The 20,539-nt window shown below is 34.2% G+C and overlaps 1 protein-coding gene and 1 long non-coding RNA gene across 4 annotated transcripts; one reads left to right on the plus strand and one right to left on the minus strand.

Moving 5' to 3' along the window:
* Window positions 1-568: 568 nt before the first annotated feature.
* LOC133819265 (uncharacterized) lies at window positions 569-6,538 on the minus strand. Of its 3 annotated transcripts, XR_009886295.1 has the most exons (6): window positions 5,907-6,538; window positions 5,735-5,805; window positions 2,219-2,401; window positions 1,922-2,130; window positions 1,170-1,458; window positions 569-782 (listed from the first exon to the last, which is right to left on the minus strand). It is a non-coding gene; the product is annotated as an uncharacterized LOC133819265 (long non-coding RNA). The 3 variants fall into 3 exon arrangements; XR_009886297.1 differs by lacking the exons at window positions 5,735-5,805; window positions 5,907-6,538 and adding an exon at window positions 3,594-4,852; XR_009886296.1 differs by lacking the exons at window positions 5,735-5,805; window positions 5,907-6,538 and adding an exon at window positions 3,594-4,851 and having other exon boundaries at window positions 2,219-2,397.
* A 2,120-nt stretch (window positions 6,539-8,658) lies between these two features.
* On the plus strand, window positions 8,659-13,742 carry LOC133815411 (uncharacterized). The gene is made up of 4 exons (XM_062248255.1): window positions 8,659-8,853; window positions 9,031-10,610; window positions 13,069-13,175; window positions 13,552-13,742. The coding sequence occupies exons 1-4, from the start codon at window positions 8,659-8,661 to the stop codon at window positions 13,740-13,742; spliced, it is 2,073 nt and encodes a 690-aa protein (XP_062104239.1).
* The last annotated feature ends 6,797 nt before the right edge of the window (window positions 13,743-20,539 follow it).

Raw genomic sequence — 20,539 nt, forward strand, 5'->3', positions numbered from 1 at the left:
TTAATTGAACATCACTACAAAAAAAATAGTGTTTTAGCTACCAAAAAACTGGTAGCAAACTATGTCTTTTTGGTAGCTAATACCCTTTTTGCTACCAAAATTTTATGGTAGCTGGTTCGTAGCTAAAACCCCGTCGCTAAAGGTTTCTTGCTACCAAAAAAATTTGTAGCTAATTGTTCTTATTTGCTACTAATTTTTTAGTAGCTAAAAATATAAAATCTAGTAGCTAAAACACCACTTTACAAGACTACTAGAGGTTTTTTGATACTGTAATTTGGTAGCCAATTGCATTTTATTTGGTAGCTAAAGAATTTGTATCATTAGAATTTATTTTATTTTCAATCCACCAAAATCATTTTACTACCACAATTTGGTAGCAAATAATCACAAAATTAGTAGCAAATTATTTGTTTTATACTTGAAAATTCTATACTTTTGCTACTAAAATTTGGTAGCAAAATTAATAATAAATTAAATAATATTTTTAATATATAATTTTATTAGTTTTTTAATATAATTATTTTATCAATTCTATTTTTTATTATAATATTTACAAAAAAAACATTAATAAAATATCAAAATTAATTTTTATAAAATAGATAAACAAAATACAACCTTAAAAAAAAAAAATTTAGTACAAAATCAATATAAAACATAATACAAAAATCTATACACATGTCAAAAATTGTACTTTTAGTTCATATTTACATATATAAAAGTTGGCAGCAATTCCACTTCATGCTCCCTCTTGAAGGCTCTTTTCATTCCAACAACAATCATTCCTAAAAATACACCAGGAGCATTCAGAATTCTAAAATATTAATTTTGTGGACAATTGCAAAGAATTGCCATCCAATTTCCCACAAAAGAACTGAATTTTGATAGAGAAAAAAAACTCAAAACCTCTCTTAAAGCAGTTCTTCTGAGTAAGTGGCTCTTGGTTTTTCACTTGAAAATAAACATGGATTATGCATATATATATATATATGAAAGAACCATAAAGACCATAAAGACCAGACAAGCATTAGCAGAACCATAAAGACCAGACAGAGTGTATTTCTAGCATGCCAATATCTTAAAAACATAAAATATGGAAGGAGACAAAGAACAAGATAATGAAACTTGGTGATTAATAACTAATAACAATAAAAGTGCACAAAAAATATTACCTGTACACTTGCCACTCATATGGAGGACCGTGACTGAAGCCTTTACTATTTTTATGCTCTAACTTCAAAGCAACCCACAAAAGGTTAATGGGATTGCCATTAGCAACATAACAAACTTCCTTAATAACTGCACAAGAGTGAAACATGCGGGAGGGGGTAAAACCTCAAAGGCATCAGGCCCAGTTCCAGCGATACCACCAGCCACTCTTCTTCCCACGAATACTTGTCCAAAACCCCCCTTCCCCAGCTTTCTATCTAACTTGTACAGTGGAGAATTGCCAATCTGCACCTGAAGATGTATTTAAAAAACATTATTAGTATTACACAACAAGCTCAGTCCACAAACTACATGGAGAAGTAGCCTTTTTTTGGAAACCACAAAATTCATACATATCTAAAACACATAAATGTGAAACAGAAATCATGTAGTGTAAAAAGAAACAATTGCACATTGTCAATCAAATAGCTGCAAAGGTTATTTAAAGGTTCACTTAGCAACAATACATAATTATTACAAAATACTCTAATCAAATGAAAACAGAAAACTTCTGCAACATGAAAGAGGTGTATGCAACAACTACAATGGTGCCATTTCAAACCAGCAAGGAAAAAAAATTCCAAGAAGTGATAAACGCAGCCAGTTGTTGACTGTTGTTCCAGTTAAACCATTAGGTTTCTTTTACTCAATTAATTTTCTGAACGCACTATTGCTAAGTTCTAAAAATAGGTTGAGAACAGAAACAAAAAAGTACCCTCTCAGGAAGCGGACTTGTGCTTCCTTCATCGTCAGCAACAACTAGTTTTTCTGCACTTTTCTGAACTCCTAGCTCACAAACAGAAATTAAATTTCCTACTGGCAAGTCTAAACCAGTATTTCCATGAGCGTCGATTCCAGCACTAGTCAGCTTAACATTTTTACCTTGATTCATAGCTCTAAAGCCTCTCCCTCTTCCTCTGCTGGCTGGCATTGCATTTTCAAAATAAGACGATGATGAATTAGCTGAATTTTACAGATAAAATATGAAGATTATGATTTTTAGAGCCTTTACCTATTCTGGTACCTGGGCAAGCAGGTGGAACTAAAACAGCAGGATTGTCTTGCACATTATTAACCCTCTTTGATCGTCGAACTCCACTTCAGGGATCAGCCATTCTATTTCATAAATAAAACCTCTCTCCTTTCCTACTCCACCACAATTTTTTTTGAAGAATCAAAATCCGAAGACTTCTGCCTACCACATAAAACCAAAATGTCATTTTGCAATACAAGCTTTCCAAAAGAGACAATAAGGTCATGATCGGCAAGACCCTTTATGACTTAAACTTCAAACACAGAATATCACACCAGCATAAATCAGAAAACAAACACTTGATGATCACAAATTCGGGCTGAAGTTAAGACCTTTTGTACCTATTGAGCAAAACCATGAAACACACTTAAATTGCTAAATGATTTCAATACTATTCAGATATGGCAAACAGACGTTTATGATGACCATTCTACATGAAATGCAGATTTAGTTGTCACCCACAGTTTACATAGTTCAGTCACTTGTATCAAATGAAAAGAATCCCACTATTTTCCCTTCAAATATATATTTCATTCTACGATCATCTTAAAAGGTGGATGACACAATCAGCATAATGTCTCAGAGGAAGCATCAAACTTTGAAGATTAATTAAGGTAATGTACTGTCATCCATGCTTAATTATCTATACTTAAATATTTTTACTCATTAATGGGAATACACCAGAATTGAACAGAATCTCTACTAATCCTTGAATTAGAATTTAAAATAAAGCCTAATTGGCTAAAAATTATTATCCCAATAGTATAAAAACAGAACACATATAGCCTATTTTCTATCCAACTACTCAAGTTCATATGAAGAAAAATTGGACCTAAAAGACACCCCATAACTTAAAAAAATTCCAACATAAATGCACTCAATGCAGTCACTTTATTCTTTTCCTACCAATTTTTAACAAATTATACATAAACCAGAACAGAACACCCAAAATCAGCTTTCTTAAAAGCCAAGCTACCAAATACTCACTCACTTGTTCCATTACATAGATAGAAAGAAGAAGTAGAAAACAGATGAAGAAATTTCAAATTAAAGTTTTCAGAAACTAATAGAATTTCCATCCAATTTCCCACAAAAGAACTGAATTTTGACACACAAAGATTAAAAAAAACTCAAAACCTCTCTTAAAGCAGTTCTTCTCAGTAAGTGGCTCTTGGTTTTTCACTTGAAAACAAACATGGATTATAATACCAATAATGAAAAAGATGTACAAACAGAATCCTATAAAGTTGAATTCAGGAAGCAAAAAAAGATTATTCTCTCTTGATTAGCAAGAAAAAACTATTAAGCTATACAAACCAGGGTGGTACAATAAGTCTGACAACTGAAATTTTACCCAGTGCATGGAGGAGCTGTACTGCTGCCATCACAACCTTTCCCACTTTCACCATGCTTGTAAATTCTTCTCCAGACACAAACAATGAAAAGCATGTAAAATTTTGGTACAAGAGAAATAAACTACATATATGCATTCCTCTATATTAATCAATTGGTGACTGTAAATAGCCACAACTAGTAAAACTTTAAACCTTACAGAAATAAGCAGCCTTTGCTTCTTGAATCTTGAATAATTCTTTATACACATTCAATAACAACTATTTGACAATACAAGTGAACGAAAAACCAAAATCCTTGTGGACTTTTCAAACTCATCTTTGACATAAAAATTATGTTTCTTGCTTTGAATGTCTAAAACTATAACCAAGTTTATAGGATTCTGTTTGTACACCACAGAACCAAAAAAGGAGCACAAAAATACTAAGTAAGAAGCATAAAGAAGAAGAATACTTTGTTCTTCTTCTCAAGCTTCAAGATTGATTTTTGAGTGAGAGATAGAGAAAAAAAAGATAGAGCTTTAAATCAAATGGGAATTTTAGTTTAATGGCCTGGAGTTGGAGGGGAACTTTTGCATCTTCTATGGAGTTTTAGAGATAAAAAAATCAAACCCACCTACTAAAAACTATAAAGCAAAGAATATATTCTTTTTGGGAGAGAAACCATAGGGAGAGTGACTCTCTCCACAAACAAAGAAAGAGAGCTCAGTAAGAAGATGATCAAGAGAGAGAGAGAGAGGGCTAAAGCCTAGAGAGAGAGAGAGAGAGAGTGCGGACCCAAAGAGAGAGAGTGCATGATTTTTGTTTATGTTCCGATCAAGTTTTGCTTTGGTGGGTTAGAGTGATTACAGCCAAATTCAAATATATGACTCAACAAAACTGATTCCTATGTATGGGTCAATAATACAAATATCTTTAACATAATTTAAAAAACTAACCTATTATATATATGCATATTCAATTTTTTAATAATTAAAAAATATTTTACTTAACTATAACCACATATTTAGGAAACAACAACCATTAATTATAAAATGTAAATTTATTTTTTATTTTTCCTAACCGTGTAAAGTAGGAAATATAATAAAAATTAATGATAAAAAAACTATTTAATATTTTCAAATTTTTATTTCATAAAATATACATATCTCTCTATATACGTATAATCAATCAGCCACAAATATAGGAAATAAAAGTATTAATTAAAAAAAATTACAAATAACTAGTTTGAAATTTAAATTTTAGTTTTTCGAGGAAGATACTATCTAAGAAAATTAATATATATAGTATCTCTTTTTTTTTCTCTAGTTCATCGATATTTTGTTAAGGTATGTATGCCATATACTGATTTTGTTAAGGTATGTATGCCATATACTGATTAAATATCATGGCTTTATTGATTAGATTGTTTGATTAAAATTTTTTCTTTAGGTGCTCCAACTGGGTGTAAGGAGAAGGTAGTGACAAACAGGTTTTTATTCTCTAAACCATATTTCACTAAAACAATTGATCACTACATATACTTTCTTGAAGATTCTCTGTTTTTTTAAAGATTCTCTGGTTTTTCTTATGAATGTTTTATACTTTCTTGAAGATTCATTAGGTGTTTTTTGACATTTTGATCACACAAATCAAACATTCTTTGATGGAAATCTATAATCAAAGAAAAAAATACACAAAGAACAAGTAACTAGTTCACTTATCTTGTATGATATGCTTGTTTATTTAAAATATATTTATTTCTCTCTATTTCAGGTGCTTCAACTGAGATATAGAGATAGATCTGGAGAGTTTTTGGTGCTTCAATTAAAACAAATATAGAAGGAACTAGTACCAAATATCAATATCAGGTTTGAACTCCCTACTATATTTTTTTACTAAAACAATATCCATTGAAATATGATCATTATTAATAAAATATAGAGTGGTTCTGCCTATATCTGTTATGGTATCACAGCCTTAAATCGATCCAATTTTTTTTTTCTCTCATGGCCACCACCACTAATACCAGTCCAACCTTGTCCAACCATTCTCAATACAACTGAACCTAACAATCAATTAATTCTCTATGACTAGAACAGATCAGAAAAAAAAAATTGAAACCAAAGTCAAGCCTACCCAAGAACAGAACACGAAAAATTACCTGTGTCAAGAGGACATTGCTGGGCTTCAGATTTCCCCATCGTAGTTTGAGAACTCTGTATAGGGGATCCCCTGGCGATTCCTTGGATTAGTTTAGAACGAGTATATTAATAAATTAATGACTGAAGGAATATGATTTTGTGTTTGTGTGTGTATGTGGAGATTTCTCTTACCGTGCATAAAAGCTGTCGTACTCGAAGACTAACAGTTTCTCCACTCTCCACCGAACCGCCTTATCTCGACGTCGAACGCCACAGACAGCCCAAATGACCACGGCAACCTTATAGGCTGACCCTAACCCGCCATTACCAACCACCTCCACCGAAACCTTAATCAAATCCGACAACCCAACAAAACCCTATTCATCTAACAATTATCAAATTAGTCATGGACCCTCAACTTCGAATGAGAGAGATAGAGAGAGCTAGAGTGAGAGGGAGACATGAATATGAGAGAGAGGGGAAGAATAATGGGGTCTGGGTTTAATTTTTATTGAATAAGAGGGAGCTAGATTTGAGAGTGTATAGGGGAATATGAAATGAAATGGGGCTTTTCTTTTATTGGCTATGGTAGCTGTGCGAAAGGGCGAGAGACAGAGGGATTAGAAGACAGAAACTTAGAATCAGAGAGAGCTAGAGTGAGAGGGAGACAGGAATACGAGAGAGAGGGGAGGGTCCGGCGTTTGATTTCAACAGAGTGATAGAGAGGTTAGAGTGAGACGGAGCTAGGGCTTTGTGAGTGAGATGGAGCTACGGATACGAAGAAGAAAGAAGAAAATGGAAGCTTTTCGATAGGATGAGGTGTATTGGCTGAAGCCTTCCTTTTAATTTAGAAATAAAATTAAAAAGAATCATAAAATACTCAGAGAAAGGAAAATGAGTAATAATGATTTAATATTAATTTAATAAAATTACTTATTTGCCTAAATAACATAACTCACTTTGTATTCTATTGATAGAAATACCCCGTTTTAATTCATAAAATTTCAAAGTTAATTATGTGATGGTATATTTTTTCTATTGTGGAATGAGCTTCTTTATTATTAATTTTTCTAAAAAAGTATTTTATATTGTGTACAAACTTTATCAACTTTACTGTTGTGAGACATTCTATTCATTTTTCCTTTCTTTTTGATAATTTTTTTAATTAAAGTTGGAATTTAAGAAATCTTCTAGTGTTTGTAAAAAAAAATTGTAGCAAAATTACCCAATATTTTTTTATTAGTTTAAGTATTCAAGAATTTTTTCGTTGAAACAACTCATGTATCCAAAAACTAAGATAGTAGTCACTCATTCTGGAATTGAGATAGATTTAATACTTGTTGACTTGATTTTGTGTCAATTACAAATAAACCAATAAAGCATAAAAAAAAAAAATCAAACACGTGATATGTACGGGATTTAGGTTGTTAATTAGTCCTAGTGCACGAGTTAATTGTATTGAGAAATAAGAATTTGCAAAACTTAAGAGGGTGTTTGACACCTTAACTAAAAAACTGTTTTTTGTTTTTAAAAGCTAAAAAATGTTTTTCGAAAACAAGTTGGAGTGTTTGGCATTGTTTTCATAAAACAATTTTTAAAAACAAAGTTACAAAAAACAGAAAATTTTGAGAACAACAAAAAGTTGTTTTCTATTGTTCTCAAATTTTACTTCTTAACTTTCTCTCTTCTTATTTTTCATCATTTTTTCTTTCAAATTATTTTATCTCATTATTTATTACAAACTTTTAAAATATTTTTCTCTTTGTAAATATATTTGTTAATTTTTTATTTATGATTTTAACAAAATAAAACTAAAAAAAATTGTTTTCATAAAACATTAACCAAATACCTCTTGTTTTTTGAAAACTACAAAAACAGTTTTCTGTTTTCATTTCTAATAACAAAATTTTGAAGAAAAAAACAGAAAACAATGCCAAATAGGCCCTAAGTTCTTTAGAGATTTATTAGGTCACATTTTTGCATGCACTAAACAACTGATACTCTAACCTTATTTATAGGTAGTTGAGAGGATTAAGCCCATTAGTGTCTGATTAGAATAAAATTCCCTTAATGGGTTTAAGCTTATTATTTTGGTTTTGGTATCATTGAACCTTATAATTCTATATATTTAATTATTTTAAATTTGAATTTATAGTAGGATTTTCTAAAGTTTTTTGGTTTTTTATTTTTATTTTAATTTAGTAATTAAATTTGTTTCATGAATAATAATTTTAGTATTTATTCTTTTAAAAATAAAATTTTAAAATTTTTGTTAAATGATTTTTAATTTTTTTTATTATATTTTATATAAATTTTTAATATTTGAATTAATTATTTTAAATAAAAAAATAATGGCATGTACCAATTAAAGACTTACACATATGTGTCTATTTGGCACTTAAATTAAACACATTTATATAAAAAAAAAATATGCATGTAATAGAGTAGGACAAGAAACACTTATACTAATATCCTACCCTATACGTGCATCAAATACATGTTTTTTGTACCATAACTCTATCATACCCTATAACTACAATTCAAGGGCTAATTAAGTATTTAATTTTTCTCAATGTAGTATAATCCATCGTCTACTTGTTCGAAAGATAATAGAGAAATGATAGATAAACGTTGGATTTTCCAAAAGAATAGATTATCAATGGAGTATTTTGATGGACTTAAGAGTTTTATTAAGTTATCAACTTTGCATTTAAATGGTGAAAATAAGATTCGATGTCCATGTGTTTCATGTATGAACTTATATTATCATGACTTAGAGACAATTGAGCGTCATATATTCGTAAAAGGATTTTATACCAAATATGTTATGTGGGAGTTTCACGGGGAAGATATCACAGAAGTAAACGAACATCAAGAAGAAGTATAATCAAACAGTGAAGAGGACATACCATATGACAGTGATGATGATGAAGACAATGACGATATGAGACCAGCATTAGAAGATTTAGCTAGTCAATATCATAGGAAGAGTGATTTTGTGAACCTTGGAGATTCAAATGAGCACAATGATGAAAGGAATACATTGCCTGACTTATTTGCAGAAGCAGAAAAGGAGCTATACTTTGGATGTACAACGTTCTCAATCTTAACATTTATTGTTAATCTAATGCACATTAAAGTGATGTGTGGTTGGAGTAACAAATCATTTGATTTGTTGCTCGACTTACTTTCGAAAGCATTTCCCAAAGACAATAAAATTCCATGATCTTATTATGATGCTAAGAAAATGTTGCGTGATCTTGGTTTAGGGTACGAAACTATTCATGTATGTGAGTATGATTGTGCTTTATTTTAGAAAGAGAATAAAAATGCTGAAAGATGTTCTATATGTGGTCATGAACGATACAAATCCCAAGGAACTAAAGGCAAGAAGATCCCACACAAAAAGATGCAATATTTTCCTATAACTCCACGACTACAGAGACTTTTTATGTCACGCCATACATCATTTGATATGAGGTGGCAAAAGGAAGAACGTGTTGATACAGAAGGTGTACTTAGACACCCGGCAGATGCAGAGGTTTGGAAGGATTTTGATAGACAATATCCAGATTTTGCAAAAGAATCTAGAAATGTAAGGCTTGGATTTGCAACAGATGGGTTCAATCCATTCAGTGATTTATCAAACTTGTACAGTATGTGGCCAGTGTTACTAATGTCATATAACATGCCGCCATGGAGATGCATGAAACGAGAATTCTTAATGATGACATTATTGATTCCTGGACGTCGTGCTCCAGGAAAAGACATAGATGTCTATTTACAACCTCTGATCGATGAGCTGAAAGAACTATGGGAAAATGGTGTACGTACTTTTGATATTATTGATAAAGAATATTTTACAATGCGTGCAGCAATATTGTGGACGATCCATGATTTTCCAGCATATGGTACTGTATCTGGGTATAGCACTCAAGGTTATAAAGCTTGTCCTGTTTGTGAAGATGACACATCTTCATTTCGAATAAGAGGAAAAACATGTTTCATGGGTCATCGTCGATATTTGTGTCCGAACCACCAATGGCGCAATGATATGGAGTATGATGGTACAATCGAACGACGTTCACCTCCAAGAATTTTAACAGGAGATGAAATCTTAGATAAATTAAAAGGTGTATGGAAATGTAGGGCAGGTAAAAATGATAAGATCATTAAGGACGATAAGCAACAAATGAAGGATGCATGTTATGAAAATAACACGAACTGGAGGCGAAAAAGTATTTTTTGTGAGTTAGAATATTGGCCTAAATTAAAACTAAGACATAATTTGGATGTGTTGCATATTGAGAAAAATATATGTGATAGTGTAGTTGGTACAATATTTAGTATTGATGGGAAGTCTAAAGATACTGATAAGGCAAGACTTGATTTACAAGATTTAAATATTCGTAAGCAGCTACACATGAAAAAGAACGGGAACAAATGGTTCAAACCAGTAGCATGTTATACATTATCAGCGAAGGAACGACAAGAATTTTGTACGTTCATAAAGTTCGTAAAATTTCCTGATGGATATGCTGCAAATATTTCTCGGAATGTTAACATGAAAGATGGAAAGTTATTTGGGTTGAAAAGTCATGATTGTCATATTTTATTACAGAGGTTGTTACCTATTGGTTTAAGGCCATATTTGAAAAAAAAAGTAATGGATGCTATTGCTGAGCTGTCGTTATTCTTCAAAAAGCTATGTGCGAGGACATTATGTGTGAAAGACTTAGACGAATTGGAAAAGGGCGTTGTACTCACGTTGTGTAAATTAGAAAGTATCTTTCCTCCTGCCTTCTTTGATGTAATGATTCATCTTATGGTTCACTTGCCATTAGAAGCTAAGTTAGGTGGTCCAGTACAAATGCGATGGATGTATTCAATCGAAAGGTAACAAAATCTATAACTTAAGTTTAAAAAATTAAATAATCATTGAATACAATTCTTTATTACTATATATTGAAAACATAATTAATTTCAGGGAATTAGGTCATTTGAAAAAATATGTGAAAAACAAAGCTAGACCTGAAGGTTCTATTGCAGAAGGATACATTATTACTGAGGCACTAAACTTTTGTTCAATGTATTTTCGTGGAATGGAAACACGCTTTAATCGTCCTGAGCGCAATCCTGATTACCTTGGAATTAGAAAACAATCGACATTGTCAATATTCAACATGCCTACAAGACCATTTGGAAGGCAACCATCCATCACACTAACTCAAGATCAACGAACCCAAGTTCAATGGTACATTTTGAATAATTGTCCTGAGTTGGAACCATATTTAACGTAAGTTTATAATTTTATTTTTTAAATTCTAACAACATTTAGGTTTTAGCATAAAAATAATATTTCATAGTACTTATTGTGAACACAGAGAACATAGATTATTCTTACAATCTCAAGGAATTCTGGATATCAATCAAGTGCAAAAAAATGAATTTTCAACATGGTTTGAAAATAAAGTAAGTTTAAATATCAATGTTTGATATTCTAAATTTTTTATTTGTCTTGATCTTACATTTATAATTTTATCTGCCATCACAGATAAAAAAAATGAATGAAACAATATCTGGTAAAGCACAGGAAGATTTGTATGCAATTGCAATGCAACCAAGTTTTTTGGCTTGTACATATGCTGGTTGTATGGTCAACCAATTTTTAGAATTTTTCCAAACAAATTGTAGTGATTTGAAAAGATCCATGTATAGATTGTAGTAATGGATCAAAAAGAAATATTACTATGATAAGAATCATGTATTTTTTCGAGGATTTGATACAAGTTATCGTACATGGTATTGGCATGGGGAATCATTGAAAAATAATAATCCTTATCCATTCGGGAGGCAAGGGGTTGATGATTTGGGTTATAGTGATTTTGACGATCATCTTATGGAATTGCTCAATGAAGCGCAAGAAGAGTTTGTTGATAATCCTTCAAAATTCGATAAATTAGTTAGAGATGCAGATAAATCATTATTCAATGGTTGTCTGAAACAAAGATTACCAACGATTGTGAAATTTTACAACATAAAAGCAGAAAATGGAGTTAGTGATAAATGTTTTAGTCAATTTTTAGCTGCTTTTAAAGAGATTTTTCCATCAGATAATTACTTCCTTGTTTCTACGTATGAAGTGAAGAAAACTTTAAATTGCATAGGGTTCAAGTATGAGAATATCCATGCATGTGTGAACGATTGTGTGTTATATCGTAAAGAGTATGCAGACATTGACACTTGCCCAGAATGTGATTTACCCCGCTACAAACCTAATAAGAGTAAGGAGATTAGGAAACTTATTCCTCAAAAAGTGATGTGGTATACTTGCCTTTGATTCTGCGGCTTAAACGGTTATATCGAAGTGCAGAAAACTCTAAAAACTTAATATGGCATGAGACTAGGCGAGTGAAAGATGGTAAACTCCAACATCCTGCAGATTCGCAGGCCTGGAAAAAATTAATAACTTAAATCCAGAATTTAAAACTGAAGCAAGACATCTTCGTCTAGGTCTAGCTATCGATGGTGTAAATCCACATAAATCTATAAGTAGTAGCCATAGTTCATGGGCTGTTTTCCTTGTTATGTACAATCTTCCTCTGTGGTTAGTGATGAGAAGAAAGTTTTTGATGCTCACGTTAATGATTTCAGACCTAAAACAATCGCGAAACGATATAGATGTTTATTTGGCACCATTAATTGATGATTTGAATGATTTGTATGAAAATGGTGTTGATGCATATGACAGTTTTAAGAAAGAAGTCTTTAACTTAAAAGTTGTGTTATTGTGGACTGTAAATGATTTCCCGGCTTATGGTATTCTACTAGGGTTAAGCACAAAATGTTACCAAGGATGTCCAATATGTTGTACTAACACAAGGGCTCTTTGTCTGTCGAATGGGCACAAAATGTGTTATATGGGTCATAGACGATACTTGCCCCTAAATCATCGTTATAAGAAAAAAAAAGAATTTGATGGTGATAAAGAACAAGGTGTTGCTCCTTTGCCACTTTTGGGGCAACAAATTCTTAAAGAAGTAGAGATAATTGATTTCAAGTGTGGAAAAATGAAGCAAAATAAGAAAGTAAATGGATGTTTCCAAAGGAAATTAATTTTTTTTCGTCTCTCTTACTGGAAAGATTTACTTGTTTGATAGTGTTTAGATGTCATGCATATAGAAAAAAATGAGTACGTAAGTATTATAGGTACATTACTTGATATTCTCGGTAAAACTAAGGATATTTTAACTAGTCGTTTAGATCTTGTCGAAATGGGTATACGAACTAATTTATCACTTGAAGAGAAATGTAAATGCACATATTTACCTCCTTCTTGTTTCACGTTGTCCAGAGAAGAGAAAAAAGTCATATGTAAGTCATTTACAGAGATAAAAGTGTCTGATGACTATTCATCCAACATCAGAAACTTGGTATCCATGGGGGATTTGAAGCTGATTGGTATGAAATCATATGATTGTCATATGTTAATGCAACAATTACTTTCGATTTCCATCCGATCAGTCTTACCGAAAAAAGTTCGAGATTGTTTGACAAATATTTGCATATTCTTCAATCATTTATGCGGAAAAGAATTATAAATGAAAAAATTGGATGCATTGCATTGTAAGATAGTGGAAACTCTATGCAACCTTGAAATGTTTTTTCCGCCACATTATGATACATTTAATGGTTCATCTAGTAAGGGAAACCAAGTTGTGTGGACCAGTTTGGGCGAGATGGATGTATCCATTTGAAAGGAGTATGAAGGTGTTGAAAAGTTATGTGCGTAATCACTATCGTCTTGAAGCTAGTATGGTTGAATGTTATATATCAGAAGAGGAAATAGAATTTTGCTCAGAATACATGAGTGGAGTTCAGGGAATCGGAATCAACAAACCACGGAATAACTCAGATGGGGTTGATAAAGGACTACGAGCGAGCAGAACAGTGATCACCGTATCTAGGGTAGAATTAGATCAAGTTCAATTAGTTGTGATGCAAAATAATTTCGAGATTCAATCATAAATGATGTAAGTAGAGAATATATTTCAATCATATATATTAGAGTAATGATTTTCACTTTGTTGTTTAAACTTGTTTGTAATCTTTTTTATGTTTTAGTGATCATATGGAGTTATTACAGTTGATGATTCAAAAAAAGGTTAAAAATAAACAAAAATGTGTTATAGATGAGCATAATAAAATGTTTTGTCGGTGGTTGAAGAATACAATTGTTTTACGCCCAAAATGTGCATCCACTAAGCGGTGGTTGTAGTATAGATCGGGCAGTCGATTCCACAAGAAGACAACAAATTAAAGTTAATCAATAAATAAAGTTTAGGGATAAATAATATGAGGAAAATAGAACAAGTGATATTTTTGTTTTTTTTGAGATTTAAAGATTAGAAATAAAGACAGACTAAAGTGTGATGTAAGAATACGTAACAAGTAGGAATGATCAAGAGTCACCAATATGCATACTTATTTGTTTGGATCTTTGATTCACAAAAATTACACAAATGGGTAGTGTAACGACCCGAATTTGCTAATCGGGCTTAGGGCCTTGATTAGTGTGCCTAGAGGGCAATAAATGCTTTAATATGTTAATGTGTGAATTAATGTGAATATATGATAATGATGCATGTTTAGTTGAGTTAAATGTGCATGTGGGCCCCGTCTGGATATTAGGGGCATAAATGTGATAAATGCGATATATATGTGATATGTCTGTGCAGCACGATCCGAGATAGTTCTGGGGAGCGGATAGCTAGAGAGTCACAACGGGGTTGAGATTCCGACTCGGGACGAGTCAAGGGGTAGTTCGGGTTTTAGATGTGTTATTGGGTTATCGGGTTGTGGAAATAAACATTTGGAGATATATTTGAGGATAGAATGTCTAGGAGGGAATATTGGGGAAATTTATCATTTTGCCCTCGGGGACGTTTTGGTACCCCGAGCCTTGAGGTAACCACATAAACATAAGTTGAATAAAACAAACCTTAGAATTAAACAGAACACTCAGGAAACCGACTCATTCACTCTCTCTAAGCAAGTGGATATCTTCTCTTTGGAAGCCTAGGGAGAAATTTGGAGGAATTAGCTAGAAGCTAGAAGGATTTTAGCTGAGAAATCTTGGGAGCTAGGAACTTAGGGATTAAGGATCAACTTCAGAGATTGAATTCAGCAAAGGTAAGCTTTAATTATGGGGATTATGTTTGGATTTCAGTTGTGTTTTTAGGTTATGCATGTAGGTAGAACTTGATCTGTTTTTGGGTGTCTTAGTTGAGTTTTGGAGCAGATTTTAATGGGGTTTTGATGTTGATATTGAGCTGGAATGCATGTGCTAATTATCTGGGTTTGTTAGATAAGCTTTGAGTGAGCTAGCTTGCGGAAAATGCAGGGAAGGTGATGGAATTCTGGGTTCGGAGGTGAGGGCCGCGGCCCGTGTACGCGTGCGGCCGAGGGAGGTCGAGGAGTTCATACGCGCGTCGCGGCCCGTGTGGGTGTCAGTGGAAAGCTAGCCTCTGTTTCGAGGCTAGCCGCGGCGCTTGAGGGTGGGGCCGCGGCTCTTAGTACTAGCTTGTGTTTTTTAAGGGAGTTTAAGCTTGGGAACTTAATGGTTAAGGCTCGGGATGGATTTTATCACCCGGAATGATAGAATTCAAGGTCCCGGAGGTTAGGGATATGGCTTAAAGTTATTTATTGGATTAGAACTTGATGGATGGATGTTGTTAATGTGTTGTGACTAGGGTTTCAGAGAGGCTCAAGTTAGAGGACTGTGCTCGGGATATCGATGCTCGGAAAGCTCGGGACTCAGGTAAGAAAACCCTTGTTCCCATAGAGCTTGTATGCAGGGTTGAGCCCAATGTATTTGAATAGAATTGGTAGGTAGGGCTGAGCCCAATGTGTTTGAACTGCAGGGCATAGCCCTTTGACTGAATTTGCTAAAATTCTGTATTTTCTTATTATGCTATGATTGCTATTATGTGAATGATCGGCAAGAGCCGGGAACGGTGTAGGCTGAGGTCGGTAGGAAGCCGGGAATGGCGTTAGGCACGTTGGGTGCAAGGCCGAGTACAGCAAGGGGCCGGGAGCAGCGTTGAGCACGTGGAGTACGAGTCCCTAAAAGGATACCTGGGATATCCTCACGGCGTGGTCCGCGAACCCAGGGCTTGGTAAACGCCTGGGATAGCTAGGCCGTATGTGTTTAGCCCATTGGTGGCCTGTTTATATGCTTGATATATGTGTTGCATATGTTATCTGTTTGTGGGTTTTCTTGCTGGGCTTCGGCTCACAGATGCTCTGTGGTGCATGTAAGGGTAAAGAGAAGGCCAACCAACCATGAGTGTAGCAGGCGTGAGGCGGCGTGTACATGTTGGGCCAGCCTGGCTGCCACAGCCAGAGGATTTTGGGAGATGTTTGTAAATAAACCTAGATTTTGTCGTTTAGTCGACTTGGTTCAGTTTATATTATGTAAATGTTTATAAACTGTATTTTGGGATCCCAAGTGTAAAAATTTTATGATTTTCTATGGAAATTATTATTTCTAAAGTTTTTCCTCTGTTTATGGCTAAATTACACTATTTGACCTAAAACCTCGATTAGCGAGTTGAAAGCACAGTTTTAAACTCACTTAGTAACGACTCTAAGGTAGTGGGACGTTACAGGTAGTTCACATCCCAACTATTCATTTGGAAGATTTAACATTGAATTACAAATATATTTCACAAAAATGTATTCAAGTAATTATTATTCTTTACCATGGAAGGATGAGATAAATCTTATGAGAAATCTTAAAATTACATTATACCATTGGTAATAATGTAATAAAAGATTGGACATAAAACCTAACACAAATATTACTTTTACTATTTATAAAATACATAGGAAGAGCATGACTAATTCTATATATATTTAGCAAAAGTAAATATATATGAATGAGATGGAGAAAATGATAAAGATATTATCTATATTATTTTCACTAATTTGATAATACATAGAAAGTGTTTGACAAAATCTATATACTATTAGTAAACATAAATATAGATAACAAGATGAAGAAATAGAGATGAAAGAAAATAAATCACTCATATGTATAAACTTTAAGCACATGGTGAATAAAAAATACCAAACAAAGTCATAGTGCATATAGGATCATCCTAACCTTCCTAAGAAGGTTAGCCTATTATGCTAGACATTCTCATGAAATTCTAGAGAGAAAAAATGAGAAATGAGACTAAAATTTGGTAGAGTTTTCCTACCTAAATATTACATAGAAAATGTGAAATGAGAGTCCCTATTTATAGAGGGAGAAAATGACTAAAAAGAAATTAAACAATAAAATGAGGTTTACAAAATAAATCTGAAATATTAATAATAAAATATGATTTTGAAAAATAAAATCTTATTATAAATATTAACCTAGTTATTTTGGTGAATGGTCAATATGCTCTTTTTCTGAAACACAAAAAAAAGTGAGCTTTAAAGCTCAAAATGGGAAGTTCAAGGCCCAAAGTGCTTAAAAGATTAGGCTGGAAGCACTATGGCAGATGGGGAAAATTTGGGCTGGAGTTGGTTGGGAGAGTGAGCTGCTGCACGCAACCCGAGGCGTGCACATAGCTGCTACAGGCGGCTGCTGACAGACTCGTCAGGCGTGGCAGGCGCAACTGGCAGGAAATAAAGGTGCGTGGCTCGGCGTCAAGCGGTGGGCTTGGGGAGGAGACGGGCCTGGGCTGGGGCCTTCGGATTGGGCCCTTTGTTTCAAGAAAAATGTCATTTTTCTATTCTCTTTTTCAGATTTAATTATTTTCTTTTCTCTTCATTTCAAAGTGCCAAAATACAACTTTAATTCCTACAAAATAACAATAAATTAAATCATAATCAAATATTTTCATTTATAAAAAAAATCATATTAATTCCACAAAAATATTAATTAAAACTTAATTTATTTTGACTGTTAAAATCAATAAATGTGTATTTTTCACCACTAATCAACAATTTTGACGAATTTGGGAGAACAAAATCATGGAGTGTCGATTGAGTTGAAGCACATATCTCTTGGAGCAAACATTGATGTAATAAAGCACCAAGCTTACATTGTCGAGGGGAAATGCAATGCCCTAAACTCCAGGGACCGTTACAGTGTGCCTTTTAAACAACGCTAAACTCACCAATCGAGTCATTTGGTCATAATCGTGAAACTAAGTATGATTAGAAATTTAGGGATTAAAATTTTTGGTTATGATATAACGTTTAACTAAAACGTTTACTGTATACTTTGGGATCGGAAAAATATAATTTAAAGGTTCATTACAAGAAAATATTTACAACCAGCCAATCTAAGCGGCAAAACAAGGTTTAACCCTAGTTTCTCTTTCAACCCTCGGCCGTGGCGGTCGAGCAGCTGCATATGTACACATCGTCACCTAAGCTCTCCAACTCAAGGATGATCCAACTTTCTTTTGCCTTTACCTACACCACATAGCACCCGTGAGCCGAAGCCTAGCAAGAAAACTCAATATGCTCATGAACAGTCATATCATGACATCAAATCATATATGGCATGCCTAGCAAATATAACTCTATTCAAGCATGCAATTAAGTTCAGATAATTCCGGGGAATCTAGGATAAGGAATCCTGCCCTCCTAATTGGGTGACTATCAAGTCAATCCTAATCAGATGAGTGATTTAACATTGGTGGTTCCATTAACCATAATGAGTGACTGACAAGAAAGTCACCACGGGGCTCAGCACCCACAGCCATGCAAATGATGATCATTATGATCATACAAAGCGTATAGCCCTGAACGGATGAGTGAATATCACTTCGAGATTCTGTTTAACCATAATGAGTGACTGACAAGCAAGTCACTACGGGGCTCAGCACCCATAGCCATGTGACAAAGCAGTCACCTGGGCTTTCTGGCAATGGCCCTAATCAGATGAGTGACTGAAGAACAAGTCACTACGGGGCTCGGGACCCATAACCATGTGATGAAGTAGTCACCTAGGCTCAGCACCCATATCCATGTAACTAAACAGTCACTGGGGTTCTCTGGCCCTAGCTCCAATCAAATGAGTGACTGCTTGGTAAGTCACTCAGGCTCAACACCCATAGCCATGTGACTAACAGTCACTGGGGCTCTCTGGCCCTAGCTCTAAGTAACTAGCCTTTGGCTAGACAAGCGCTTATAATTTTTATCGAACTTGAGGTCGGTCTGGCATTAATGCTCATTTGAGTCATTCCATGCAGATGTCGATTAGATCTAATCTTTTATCGGCTCTGCATTAATGATGCTTATGTCGTTCTTGACTTTTTAGTCAATACCAGGTGACCAGTGCTCAGTACTACTGCGAACTTGACAAGTAGGTCACAACTTCACAGCTAATACTGACACCATTGCCAATTCTGACTAGTTAGTCAGTGCCACACACAAGTAAGCAATGCTACCAAGCATATATCATATGTCAAATATCCAAATGTAGGGCATTCAGCATGCTTACTTAACAGTTGCTAGCATAATTATGATCATGTACAAACACAGAGACTCAAGCTCTGATCAGTCTCATATTCAATATTCATGGCATGCCTTAATCACATGTTTCTCGTGCATCACATGCATCACATTTAAACACTCGGCATGGCTTAATTATAACCATACACAAGTGAGCAGGATTGCTAAGCATTCAAAATGCTATCAATGTCCACATTTAAACATCCAACATGCATCAAGAATAACCATGCATGTCATATATGGGGTGCAGTTTTCTTACTTTTGGTCCAAGCACAGGTTACCAATAAACAAGCCACAAGCACGATCCTAATTCCAAGCCCCTAGTGATAACCTATTCACAACCATAATATAAAACATCATCAAAATGAGTAATTAAATACTTCCAAACCTAACCCAAGCCTCCGGGATGTCAAATCCCACTGAACACGGTAGTAGGATCGATCCCAGGCCCTTAGAGTTAAGTTCCCATGACAAAAAAACAAATCTTGCAACTTTTTCCCTTAAGGGCCGCGACCCTCCATGCACCATGCCGCGGCCCGCCCCCTTGACAGAGCCCTCCTCGTTCTTCAGCAAGCTTGGGCCGCGGCGCCCTAGAACAAGGTCGTGGCCCAACCTCGAACCAGCCATTTTTCCTTGTTTTCTCCTTTTAAAACCTTCCCAAAACCTATCCAAACATCTCCAAACTCAAAAATCAAAGTTCCCAAACATCCCTATGATCCAAAACCAACAAAACCCAAGTCTCAAATCAATCAAAAACTCATCAAAACACAAAGTCCAATTCAAGCTTAAAAACTTTAAAAACTTAGAACTTAAAACTTGGATTACCTTCGATTAAGTTGTTTCCCAGCTAAATCCTCCTGCTAATAAGCTTCTAATCTTCCCTAGGATCGCTATGCCTTGATCCTCGCTTGAATTCGAGTCCTAGAACTCAAGTTTCCTTCGAAAATGCGACCGGGAGACGAAAATGGAACTTCTAAGGAGAGAGAACGTACTGAACGTTCTTTTTATTTCTTAAAAGGTTACTTCAAGCTTAAGTAGCCTCAAACAAATCCTAACGCTCAGGGTCCCAAAAACGTCCCCGGGGGCAAAATAGTCAAAACCTCCATAATTTCCCCCTGATCTTACTAACTCCCAATTTATCATCAAATATTTATTCCCATTACCCAATAACCCGATAACGCTCTAAATTAACTCACTCCGAGTCAAGTATAAATCCCGTTGTGACTATTCCACTAGCTTACCTCCTAGGATCGTCTTGTGTTGAGTGACCCTAGCATAACCAAATAATATCGAAGCACCACACACAT

This window comes from Humulus lupulus, chromosome 2, assembly GCF_963169125.1.
Source record: "Humulus lupulus chromosome 2, drHumLupu1.1, whole genome shotgun sequence".
Classification (NCBI taxonomy): Eukaryota; Viridiplantae; Streptophyta; class Magnoliopsida; order Rosales; family Cannabaceae; genus Humulus; species Humulus lupulus.